General features: G+C 32.0%; 1 protein-coding gene across 5 annotated transcripts; it reads right to left on the bottom strand.

The window, feature by feature from the left end:
* Positions 1-2,837: 2,837 nt before the first annotated feature.
* Positions 2,838-9,996, bottom strand: LOC142526328 (putative zinc transporter At3g08650). 5 transcript variants are annotated; one of them, XM_075630638.1, is made up of 7 exons: positions 9,768-9,996; positions 9,224-9,387; positions 8,092-8,804; positions 7,198-7,482; positions 6,014-6,142; positions 4,029-4,126; positions 2,838-3,762 (listed from the first exon to the last, which is right to left on the bottom strand). In XM_075630638.1, the coding sequence occupies exons 3-7, from the start codon at positions 8,554-8,556 to the stop codon at positions 2,949-2,951; spliced, it is 1,791 nt and encodes a 596-aa protein (XP_075486753.1). In that variant the 5' UTR covers positions 8,557-8,804; positions 9,224-9,387; positions 9,768-9,996; the 3' UTR covers positions 2,838-2,948. The 5 variants fall into 5 exon arrangements, with proteins under 5 accessions (XP_075486753.1, XP_075486755.1, XP_075486754.1 ...); XM_075630640.1 differs by having other exon boundaries at positions 9,286-9,387; XM_075630639.1 differs by lacking the exon at positions 9,224-9,387 and having other exon boundaries at positions 9,689-9,996.
* Positions 9,997-12,080: the final 2,084 nt, after the last annotated feature.

The following is a 12,080-nucleotide window of genomic DNA, read 5'->3' as shown; positions in this document are numbered from 1 at the left end:
ATACCATCTAAAATCAGTAAAAGTTTTACATTTTAGATTACTTAACATAGTACGAATTTGTTCACCATTATCAGTGAATCTCCCAGTAAAATGTTCAATCATTGTCATTATTAATGAATATACTTCATTTTGTGATTGAATATTATTCTTAATTTTTATTGAATTTATAATATCATCTTTTTGGGATTGATTTAAATAATTATCCCACCAACCTTTAAGTTGACCAGTAAATCCTGCTATTATCATTCTAGCAATATTTTTATCATTATTGCCTGAAGTTTTACATACAGTGCTATACATAAGCATTCTGTTAGCAGTATTATAAATTTGCTTATCACTAAAACCATCAATATCTATCATAATAGTATTTATGTTGAGTAAGTTTATCTGCCCATTTAATTTTATTAATTTCTTCACCAGAATGATTATCAATATTTTCAAACTCTTCATTAAGAGTATTTAAATTAAGATTTTTAAATTTTTCTTCTAATAATTTTTCTATATCAGAAACAGAAGATTTAAATTTAAAATCTTTTATATCTGGAGGGAATTGTATAGAAGAAGTAGCAATAGAAACAATATTATCTTCTTTGTTTGTATATGAACATCTGGTTTAATTTGATTGATAGCTAAAATAATTTTATCAATTCTTTCTTTAAGAGAAATTATTTCTTCTCCTATTATCGTAAGATATAAATTTGTATAATTCTGTTTTTCAAATAATCTGATTTATATGTTTGACAGTTATCTGTAACATATAATTATCAAATAATTTTGAAAAAACAGTAAAATTTAAAATTTTATTATTTTTTCTATAATAAAAGATTGTTGAGGAGGATAAACAGATTTTTGAATCTGCCCAGAAGAAAGTTTATAATTTCTTTCAAGAATAGAAATATAATCTATAATAAATGTTTTAAAAAACCAAGGAACAAAATGTATTAATTCATTTTGGTTTTCACAATATTTATAAAATTCTGTAACAATATAATCAAACTCTTCTTCAAAAAACTTTTAAAGTACCAATCTCTGAAAAATTCCTATTTGGGTAAATAAAATTCTACATTAATCTTTGCTCTAGCAAGAGATCTTTTAGTAAAATCAATTTTTGGTTTACTATCCATTAAATTCTAAAATTCATTTCTGAAACTGTATCAATTTCTCTAATTTTTTGAAAGTTACTTTTATGAACAATATTATTTTGATTAATGATTAATTTTTCCACTGTATCTTGTACAGAAGACTCTACATCTTCTCTTATCTGAGAAGTAGAAGCTATAGAAGTTTGTGGAACATCCACCATATAATCTAAAGGTGAAATAAACGAATGACTAGATCTTGACCTAGCATTGATAGAAGATGGTAATAATCTTCTTTGTTCATGATTAAACTGTATTTGAACAGATCCTTCATTATTTTGTATAACTTGTTGTAAATCTTTATTTATTATAAGATTTCTAGGAACAGCTTGTTCAATTATCCAGTTTTCTGGAAATTCAATTTCTTCCCTTTTGATAGATCTACGAGTTGTAATATACTAATATTAGATCTATTAAAATTATTTTCTATGAGAATAGTTTCATTTAATTTTTTATCTATTCTTTTACACATAAGATTAAGTGTAAATAATGATTTATAATAAATACGATAACAGATACATATGACTTATGTTCCAGGAGTATAATTATAACCATGAGTTTTAACATTTAATGTTAAAGAATCTAATATATTGATATCAGACAAAGATAAAGATAAATTAGGATAAACATCAAAATATATTGGTCATGAGCCAGACTAGATTGAATTATTCCCATAAGGGATTGTTTCCAATTCAAATTTCTGCCATATCTTAAAGCTGCTATGAAGCTTTATGGTAAACCTTCTAAAGTTAAAGGTCTAAAAGCAATTTGAATTAAACTTATATTAATAAATCTGTAATTTTTCCTATAAGGTAAAATAACTTTATTATTTAACAATATAATAACCATTTCTTCATTGTGAAGATGTACTGGTGATTCTGTAGTTTTAACTACTTGCTTGAAACCAATTCTTTCAAAAGTTCCTAATTTATAAATCATTTTAGATTCTATCTCAAGAATAGTCCATTTATTCAATAATCTAAATTTTCAGATAAATCATATTCTTCATTTATACTGTTTTGAACAGTTTCTTTCATTCCAAAAATATTCATTGAATAAAAGTGCTAAATTATTAACCAGACTATTTCCAAGCCTCAGATATTATATTATATTAATAATATAATATAATATAATATAGTATAATATAATATATATTATTTAACATTTTAACATCGATATATTCCTTTGGACCAGTCAAACGATCAAATTTTCCAAAACTAAAAACATGAAACTTGTATATCTTTGAGTTTTCTACATTATATCCAAATCTCAAATCATTTGAACTTCATATGACTAAAATATATCACTAATTATCATTTTGCCCTTAAAATTAATTCATTATTTTTCAACTTATTTACGAAAATGCCATCAAAATAAATTGAATATTTTTCAACTTATTTACAAAAAGTATCATCGAAGCTATTTTATTCTCGAGATTTCACATTAATTCTAGTTTATATTTTTTATTTCTTCTTGCTATCTAATTTTAAAATAATTCTAGTTTATATTTATTATTTCTTCTTGCTATCTAATTTTAGTATTTTAAGTAGCTTTTATCCAAAAAAATATCATTTTTTATGTTTTTCTTTGAAAAAATAAATCTTTCTTTTCATCACGTTAACTATTACACTCATTTTTTTAAGATAGTAAGAATTTAAATCTGGTATCATAACGACAACACATCGACCACAAGGCCAGTAAGAACCATCCCCATTCTCATATAGAATTATAATGAAAAGTAACTGCAGCTTTTTCGTCCACGGTATGTATAACTATTAGAATACACACATGTCCAAGATTCTGCCATTGTCACCTAACTGCTTCCGGCGCAGAATTGCAATAGGGTGTATGCAAACATACTAATTTTGTGCATGTTAGGCACAAACTTGCAAAGAATATACCAATAACGAGACCAAAACTGCTCTTACGTCTATTCAACTTAAGCGCTCTCTGAACAATGCTCCAAAAACAGGGGTAAAGTGCCCCACACGCGAATACCATAACATGATCCAGACCCCTATAGTCGATTCCAGCAAGTATTGCTACTATGGCGGATAATGGGCCCACGAATCCGATAATTGCAGCTGATGAAAGGGATCCATGCCAACTGTCAGTTGCCCCAAAAATGCAGCTAGCGACTGCTGCACCACGAGGAAATCCATGGAGGGACACGGGAAGAACCATGTGCCTTCCGAGTCCATAAGCTTTGGGTGCAGCCACTCCCAATGCCAACCCCTCAGCAAGAGCATGGAGGGCTATTGCCAAACAAGACACGATTGATTGAAGTGTGGGTGCACTAATAGAACATCCAGTGATATCAGTTAACGTATTTGCTGATGTCTTTTTACGACTTCCAAGCTTCATGGCACTAGATATAAACACGTGGGCAAACATAGATCCTGCTGCGAGAAGAAAGAATAGTGGAAAAAGGCCCATTTTTGAAGATAGGAGTAGTTGAAGGGGTCGCCAAGCACCAAGGACAAAGGCGATGCCGGAGGCCACACCAGTGAGGACGGCATGCTGAAGATGGAAAGAAAGAGCAAATGCAACAAGGGCGATGCCACCAAGCAAGGGTCCCAGACCAAAAAGTACCGAAACTAAGAGACCAGAAGCATCCTCGGGGCTGCAAAGTAAAGATTTGGTTACAAAGGAGGATTTCATAAACCTGTTTTTGAGGAAGATCGATGTGAACAGTAACTATGTCATATTACAAGTGTTTACAGAGGAAAATGCAGAAAATAGCTTGAAATTTAATGGTTGCCAATGAAAGGTAAAGTCACTCTAGTCTAATTCTAATAGGCTTCTACGATAAAAATTAGTGTCTTTCTCAGCCACTCCCAATAATAATAAAAAAAAAAACTTGTACATACACAGGGAGAGAAATATTACTTGTAATTATGGCTGAAATGATCAAACACAACACTCAGAGCTTCCATAAATGCAACGGAAAGTGTAGCAGCTGACGCAACATGAGATGGGGAAGTTTCCTGCAATCCGAAAAGACAAGAAAATCAATCACACTATCACAGTCCAAATACAAATCGCTCATGATCTAAACAAAATCAACTTGATATATAGAGATATTCACAACCAAAGGATAAAGCCCAGCTTCCTTTTTTCTCCTCCTGCTATTTGTAAAAGGGATAACATGAAAGTTAATTTCCCTAGAGGTTGAAATTGATCATTTGACGACAAGTATGTTGGGAGGTTGAATAATACAGCTTTTTCTTTCTTCTTTCTTTCTGCCTCTTTTTTCATTTTTTCCCCAAATGAGGGAACCATAATAGTTAACCAGCTTAATTTCCTCAACTCACTGAATGTCAAATCTGTTATTCTCAATCCATTTTCCTCATTTGGAGAAACCAGGTGTTATACATTCACCAAGCATGCCTTGCCGAAATAACTCTTTGGAAAACCTCTATTTTACCACTAGGCCTAACGGTTGGCCATATAACGCTTGTCCACTGGTGCAGTCCAAGATCTAACTAAAATACTGACGTTATTTTGTTATACAAAGACTGACTACAAATACAAGAGTTGAAATATCTCCCTCTGGTGCATCATTGACAAACTATTAAACTATTTGTATATTCACCATCGTTATCTCGTATCCACTACATCAACTTCAAAATTATATAAACCGTGAAACCAGAAAGTAAACAGTTCACTTGCGCAGAATAACTAGAACAAACACCCCTAGCATGCTTTATAAATTAGAAATATATACTGCATCCAAAAAGTGTGGGCTATCCAAGATGTTTGACATTTCTTTTCTTCCTCTTTCTTTGGCCTGGATAATGCACTGTATCTAGTTTATCAGAGTTGGTCATTCTTTAAAAATAAAGACATTAGGCAAAACATAATAAGTTGACCAGTTATTCATTAGGGGCTAAGACTAAAAGGAATATATTTTTGCTAGTGTACCACAAAAAAGAAGGAAAAAAAACAAGTACAAAGCTATGCTTTTCATATACAGGAAGATCATTTTAATCAGAAAGAAAAGGATTAATACACTGGCAAAATTTGAACTCTACAAGATTAAATTTTCAAAGCACATATACTTTGAATCCATTTGTTAGACGAACCGTTAAGACTGATTTAGAAGGAGTAATGACATTGTAATAAATATGAATCGAGAATACGTTTACTTCTTTTATGTAGAAATATTCTATAAGAATTACTTAATTTAAGTCTTCATTTTTTTCTTGATCTTAATGTTGTATCCAACTGTATTTCATGGAATTGTTGTTATAAACTATATCTTTCAAGCATTTATTAAAAATATGAGACACTTTTAGATTCGATAAGTTGCAGATACTGTAATACTTATATTTGTTACTTTGTTAGATATCGGACGTAAAAACATATATCATATACATATATATAAAACAACATTTTTTGATAATAAACCACCAAACCGTACAAAAGAGTCGATAAAACTCTCTCCAGCAATGAGACTCCCAACAAAGATAAACAAGGGGGAAAAAATCCGGTGTCAGGCTTTAGCCGCCCGTACATAGGATAGAAATACAAAAGATCCCATTAGAAATCAGGTCATCAAAGTGATATTAAATATTTTTTTACATGAACTACCCAAAATGCTACCCCGCATAATTCATCCCTAATAGGGCACATCTACGTTTACTCAATTCAAGAGCTCCAAAGCCTAATTGGAGAAGAAATATACAATAAAAAAGTTTAGGATTCTCAAACTACATACTTACACAGGAGGCAATGTCAAAAAACATATTGGGCACAGAGCAAATTTTTTGTTCCTAAATGTTAACCAAATATGAAGTATGAAAATTTAGCTTCATTATTTAGGCACAAAGAGACTCTCACAGTTCCCTGCAAATGAAAACGAATAATTTTACCTTGAATCCCTCTGGAAGAATCTCAGTGATAACCATCCAAATCATACACCCAGCAGCAAATCCGGTAGCAAATGGCAGGAACTTATTGAATGCATCAGCACAAATAAATGATGGAACGGCAACAAGAGGCTGAATCAAGAGATCACACGATGCAATTTATCATAATAATACCCAACCAAAGAAATAAAACAAATGCAAGAAGTAAAACTTCACACGTGTCCTTCAAAAACCATTCCGCTGTACCAATCCATATCATTTGCTTTTCTAGCCAGGAATATCGCTGGTTCATATCAGCCAATTAATAACTGTTTAACATAGGCAATGAAAATGGATAACAAAAAATGGAATTCACTTCCTCTGGTTTCAGCAGCAAAGCCATTCACTATTCCAGACACAAAGATGACGATTTAACAAAAACATTTTAGATTGTTCATCAACAAAGGTCCATTATCACCTGAAAATTGTCAATGACTAAGGATTGCCAATGACCTTACCTAACAGGTTAGATGTTTCACTTGGAATAGTTAAGTGGACATTGGAACACCAAAGAAGTTCAAACCCAGTATCATGAATCTAATAAGAAGTAGACAAAGAAATCCACTCATGAGGTGGCACATTGTGCATATTCCCAAATTTATAGCATCCACTTACAGACTGATATGCTGTATTCACATGTTTCGATTCTACCATAATGCTTCTAATTATACAACTAAGCGTAAAATTTCAACGGAGTAATCATGGAGACACAATGTATATATACACACCCACAAGCACATCAAGTTCAAACATCTACTCAACTGAATCCTGATTATACAGTATATATCACACACAGATCATGCCAAAACATCTACTCAACTGAATACTGATTATACAGCATATATCCATAATAATTCTCTAGGTTTTTATAATTATAGATGTCAAAATGGGATACGCCCTGCCTGGCCGGTCCCCACAGCTAACCCGTTTTGACTTGTTTACTAACAATTCGTTGCAACATTCGAATATTTTAAGGTGATAGTACAAGCCACAAAGATCTGTTTATACTGCTCTGAAGTCTTTCCATGCAAAAAATCATCTTAGAGGAGATGTTGCAAAGTTAGCCTCGCCCCCATATTGGGTATTCGGAAAAAAACCTATTTGCCATTTCACAGTTTTGTAAGTCTCATCTAGTCAAAAAAAATTACCTGTGGTAGTGACGTAATCACACTCCATAACATTGCATTCTGTGGAGACACACCTCTCGATGCAAGCACCATACTGACAGCCAACCCCTCAGGTATGTTGTGCACCGCAATGGCCAACGTCACCAATATCCCCTGGGATAAACCCTTGGAGCCAGCGAAGGATACTCCAACACCAGAGCCCTCCCCAAAAGAATGAAGAGTCATGATACCAACAACTAGAATGACTTTAGTAGCTTCTGCTCCTTTTATGTCCAGCATGCTTACTTCACCATATTGCTCAAGAAACTGGGTATAGGAGAAAAGTAAATTAAACATTAAAGTGCACTGACAAATGAATTATCGGGACCATATCCCAGATGATAATTCAAAGGAAGGGGTAGTTCAAGGCTAGTGGCGATTGATATTTACGCTTACTACAAAAAGACTACATGAAGAAAGCCTTTAGTTTACAATTGCATATAACGCAATGAACTCCCATAACAGATGTAAAAAGTAAAAGATTTCAGTGCTTCAATCTTATCAACCAACAGTTGAAACAAAAGTACGAGATGAAGACTGTATATTGTTCCAACAATATTATACACTTCTGTCAATAGATGAATTATATGAATAAAAATTGGATATTGTAACTATTTGAAGTCGAGAACAGTTGAAGATCGCCAGATGGACATATTATCAGTAACAGTGTAACACAGAGGCACAAAATGGACATCTGTATGCATTCCTTATTCACATGCAAAATCACACAAATAAAAGACAATCTAGCTTTAGGGGATGACCCCAAAGAATGACATCAGCTGCTACAAAATTGCACTAGTATAGTTGCCTTGGATTGAACTATTGGTAAACCACGTCTCAAAGGAAAAAAATTATTATAGGTCTAAGAGCTGGAACCTTCTTGCAAAGCCATATAAAAATGCCACCAGCTAAAATGCCAAGAACAACCCAACTGCCACTTCCATGGTCCTGCCCTTCCTGTATTAGGTCAAAGCTAGCAGCCAACATTACTCCTGCAGCCATTCCATTGCATATTCCAGCCCACTGAGAATCAAGTTCCATGAAGAAAAATGGGACAGCACCTAAACCAGTAGCAGCAGCCATTGCCAGCGTTAAAAATGCAACTGTTGACACTGAAACTTTATTCCCACCCTGCCACCATTCACCTCTTTTTCTACCAGTGCTATCAACATTAAAAATGTGCTCTGCGCCCGAGCCATCTATCACACCAACCCCTGCATTCCTTCGTGGAGCAGTTACTAATGTTTCTGAAGTTCCCTTCTCGTTTTCTGCTATTACGCTATAACTTAAAACAGCTATAAAGAGAAAAAGAGAAAGAATAGGCTTAACTCCTAAACTCATTTTCAGCCTATTTATGCCACCAAGCGTTGTACCACCAAAAGAAAAAGGTAGAATCGGATGTTCTCTTTACTTCAGTATACTCATATGCAGCCAAGAGAACATGCCCAGGCCACATATAGCTATTCAACCATCTTCGATTCTTGTAGACATAGCTTGGTCGTCAATTCAACTGAACACCCGCTTATGAATGATGAATATCTTTAAGACACCAGACACTTTAAACTTATGCTTGATGCCCAGCTCCTTATCTAAAGTGAAACAATATAAGTTAGAGATCCATAAACAAATAAGAACTACAAACGCAAAAGGCAAAGAAAGAACAAACATAAGAAATATGTGTACATGAATTCTACATTTCATTCTTTTACTCTACTCTCATCATTGAGCATGAGAGTGGATAAGTGGGATAACCACTTACAAAGGGGAAGGAACCATATATCAGAACTAGATGCCAGTTTCAAGAAAATGAGAATATGTTAAGCTTTAATCTACAACTACTAGCTTCCTAAAAAAATAGAGAGCCAAATTCATAGTTTACATTTTAAGTTTCATCATACAAACGTAAGATTGTCATCAGCCTTAAAAGTATTAGAATAATGCCATTTTCCTCCTCGTGTAGTAACATCAGCGCCAATATTCAAAACAGACTAAGATGCTAAGGTCATACGATAACTGAGCACACCAGACAACACAACCAGTATTCCATTATCTTAGCTTGAGAAGAAATACCAAACAACCCATTTGATCACAGTCTCCACCTAACATAGTATTCAGTTAGGCAGTTAGTCGTGCATAAGTCAACTCTTCAGCTGCCACAACCTTTGGATTTGCCTAAACACAGAGTCAACCGCGAGTATGATTCTTTGCGAGATTCACATAGTGCAATTCATAACAACAGTAGATGGATTAGGAGAACAAACAAGTAAACAAGGAACCACCCGTTCCGTGCAATCTGTTAAAATTGCACATCATTCTATAAATTGCCATGACAAAAATCATAAAGAAATAAAACAAAAAACCCCTAAAAAATTTAACGGTCCGGAGGCACACTCATCAGGAAACCTGACAGTAAAACCAAAAAACAAACTCAAACCACAAAATTCGACGCAAAGCAAACCATCTCCACACATACCTAAACACGAAAATAACAAAATCAAACGAAAATAACAAAATCAGAGAAAATGGGGAAGCACCCATTAAAATGAACTCACCAATCGTTCTTCAATTTTATAACATAATTCTAGCGTATCTTTTTCAAGAAATCACGGAGCTGATATAGAGGTTCGTGGGGGTTGAAAACTGATCAGGGAAGCCGTGCCGTAGAGGGTGAATCCTAGGTACATATGTTACGTGGGTGCGGGATCGGCTAAGGAGATTCACCTCAAGAATATGCTTCATTTTGTGCTAATTCTTGAAATTTATATCACTCTATTTTCTATCCTCAAAATTCGTTCTTATTTAAAAAAGACGATTAAATTTTTATGTCGAATGATCCTTCAGATTTACATCATCCGGTGGAAATTTTATTTTCGCTCGATCAAATAAGTTGGTGTATTCAATTCAGATTTTTGATGACTTTTTTCAAATTATAGACTTTTATGGATCTGATAGATTTTTACTGATTTATACAGAATCTCACATATTTATAAACAGATTTACTTAGATTCATGTACATTTTTTTGCAAGATTTTTATAAATTTTTGTGAATATTTTTTTTATAGAATTTTATAAATTTTATAATTAATTATATTATATTATAAACTAATAATTAGTTAAGATATATAACATATTCGGTTTGAAATATTTTTTCAATATTTATATTAATAATTAAATTTATTTATTTAAAAGATATGTATATACGTGGATTTGTATGCATATTTGTAAATTTTTAAAATATATCAAATGATTAATCTGTAACATTGTTTTTGAATTGATAATATACATGTGGAAAAAATATTATTTATCATTATGTGGATATAATTTTGTATAAAAATATAATAGCTTACACATTAATTGAAACTGCTAAAAAAATTTAAAAAATCATGGTTGTTGCTAGGCTATTCAATTATTAAGAATTAAGCGTCGTTTTTTGGATCATCTTTTATTATTATTGAATATTATATTAATTTGTATAAATCATAAATTAAAAATCACAAAATCAAATCTAGAATTCAAAATTTCTTACGATATTAAAATAAAAAATTATTAAATGAAAAATCAGCCAAAAATGAAAATTTTGATAAGGAAAGATGAAAATATAGAGATACATTTCAAAAATTTAAGAGAGTGATAGAGATAGACGAGAGGAGAGGAGATAAGAAGAGATGTGATGTGAAGTGACAGAGAGAGAAATAAATAGTTTGTGTATGAGTTAGAAGTTTAAAAATCCATCCAAATCTCTGGGTTGAACCAAATACAATTTTTAACAATTTATAGTTGTACCTTAGGCTTTAATATTTGTATGTTAACGAATTCCATGAAGTTATTAAAAGTCTATTGAAAATTTGAATATCTTTAGACTTTTATAGAGTTTTTAAAAGTTAATGTTGAATACCACTTGACTTTTTAAAATTCAATGAAAGTCTATTTTGAATACCACCAGACTTCTATAGAGTATGCAAAAGTCTTGATTGAATACCTCTAGACTTTTAAAAATCTACAAAAGTCATTAAAAGTCAATAAATCTCCTACATTGAATACACCCCTTAAAAGAAGTGTTTTAGAAATCAATCGTCACAACAAATATAACAATCACTTAATCATATATTTTTTCGGCCGTACAGATTTATCGAAATATTTCAGCTGAAAGAAAAATATTACCTCTATAAATTATAAACAAAGATTGAATGAACCATATGACTAAGAGTCGGATCGTATTTATAAATAAAAGTAATAATTTTAATATAAAAAGATGAATCGGATCGAATTGAAGATATGTCTTATAAATTAAGATGTGAACCGATCTTTTGTGCATTGACTAATAAAATCGATCCCAACAAAATCTGTTAAAAAAAATAAAACACATTAGAAGGTATGAAATATAGCATTTTGTGTAAAATAAAGTGATATGATTTTGTATTATATTTAAACTAAAGATATGTCTCAATATTTTTGGGGTATATATTGATTTTTATTTCTCAATAAATTAAGAATGTCATGTTGCTTTAAAATATTCCAATAAACATACACACAAATGATTCGTATTGAATAAGATAAAAATTTGTGTGAGACTGTTGGGATCGGAAAAGAGTTTAGAGGGGGGTGAATGAACTCTTTTAAATTTTCTTTTCTAAAATTAGTTTTCAATCGTTTTTTAGGCGGTTGAAAATTCTTTCTCAAACGGTAGGAAACTTGAACCACTGATGAGTGCGGAAAACGGTTCACAATTCCCAATAGACAGTTCAAACACTTTTGGCAAACTTAAAAAATTGCGGTTGGAAAAGTAAGAGCTTGCAAGAAGTAAATAACACAGGATTTTATGGATGTTCGAAGATTGAATACTCCTACATCTCCCTTTCTTCCTT

The sequence above is a fragment of the Primulina tabacum genome, chromosome 15 (assembly GCF_025594145.1).
Source record: "Primulina tabacum isolate GXHZ01 chromosome 15, ASM2559414v2, whole genome shotgun sequence".
Taxonomy (NCBI): domain Eukaryota; kingdom Viridiplantae; phylum Streptophyta; class Magnoliopsida; order Lamiales; family Gesneriaceae; genus Primulina; species Primulina tabacum.
Note: the sequence above shows the minus strand (reverse complement) of the source record. Positions and strands in the feature narration are given on the sequence as shown.

Bases quoted from the DNA above. Each gene is read 5' to 3' on its own strand.
- LOC142526328 (XM_075630639.1), bottom strand. From the start codon at position 8,556: ATGAGTTTAGGAGTTAAGCCTATTCTTTCTCTTTTTCTCTTTATAGCT. The intron at 6,143-7,197 runs GTAATTTTTTTT...CTCTTGATTCAG, and splicing joins TGATTACGTCACTACCACAG to CCTCTTGTTGCCGTTCCATC. The intron at 3,763-4,028 runs GTAATATTTCTC...TTTACTTTGCAG, and splicing joins CATTTCAGCCATAATTACAA to CCCCGAGGATGCTTCTGGTC.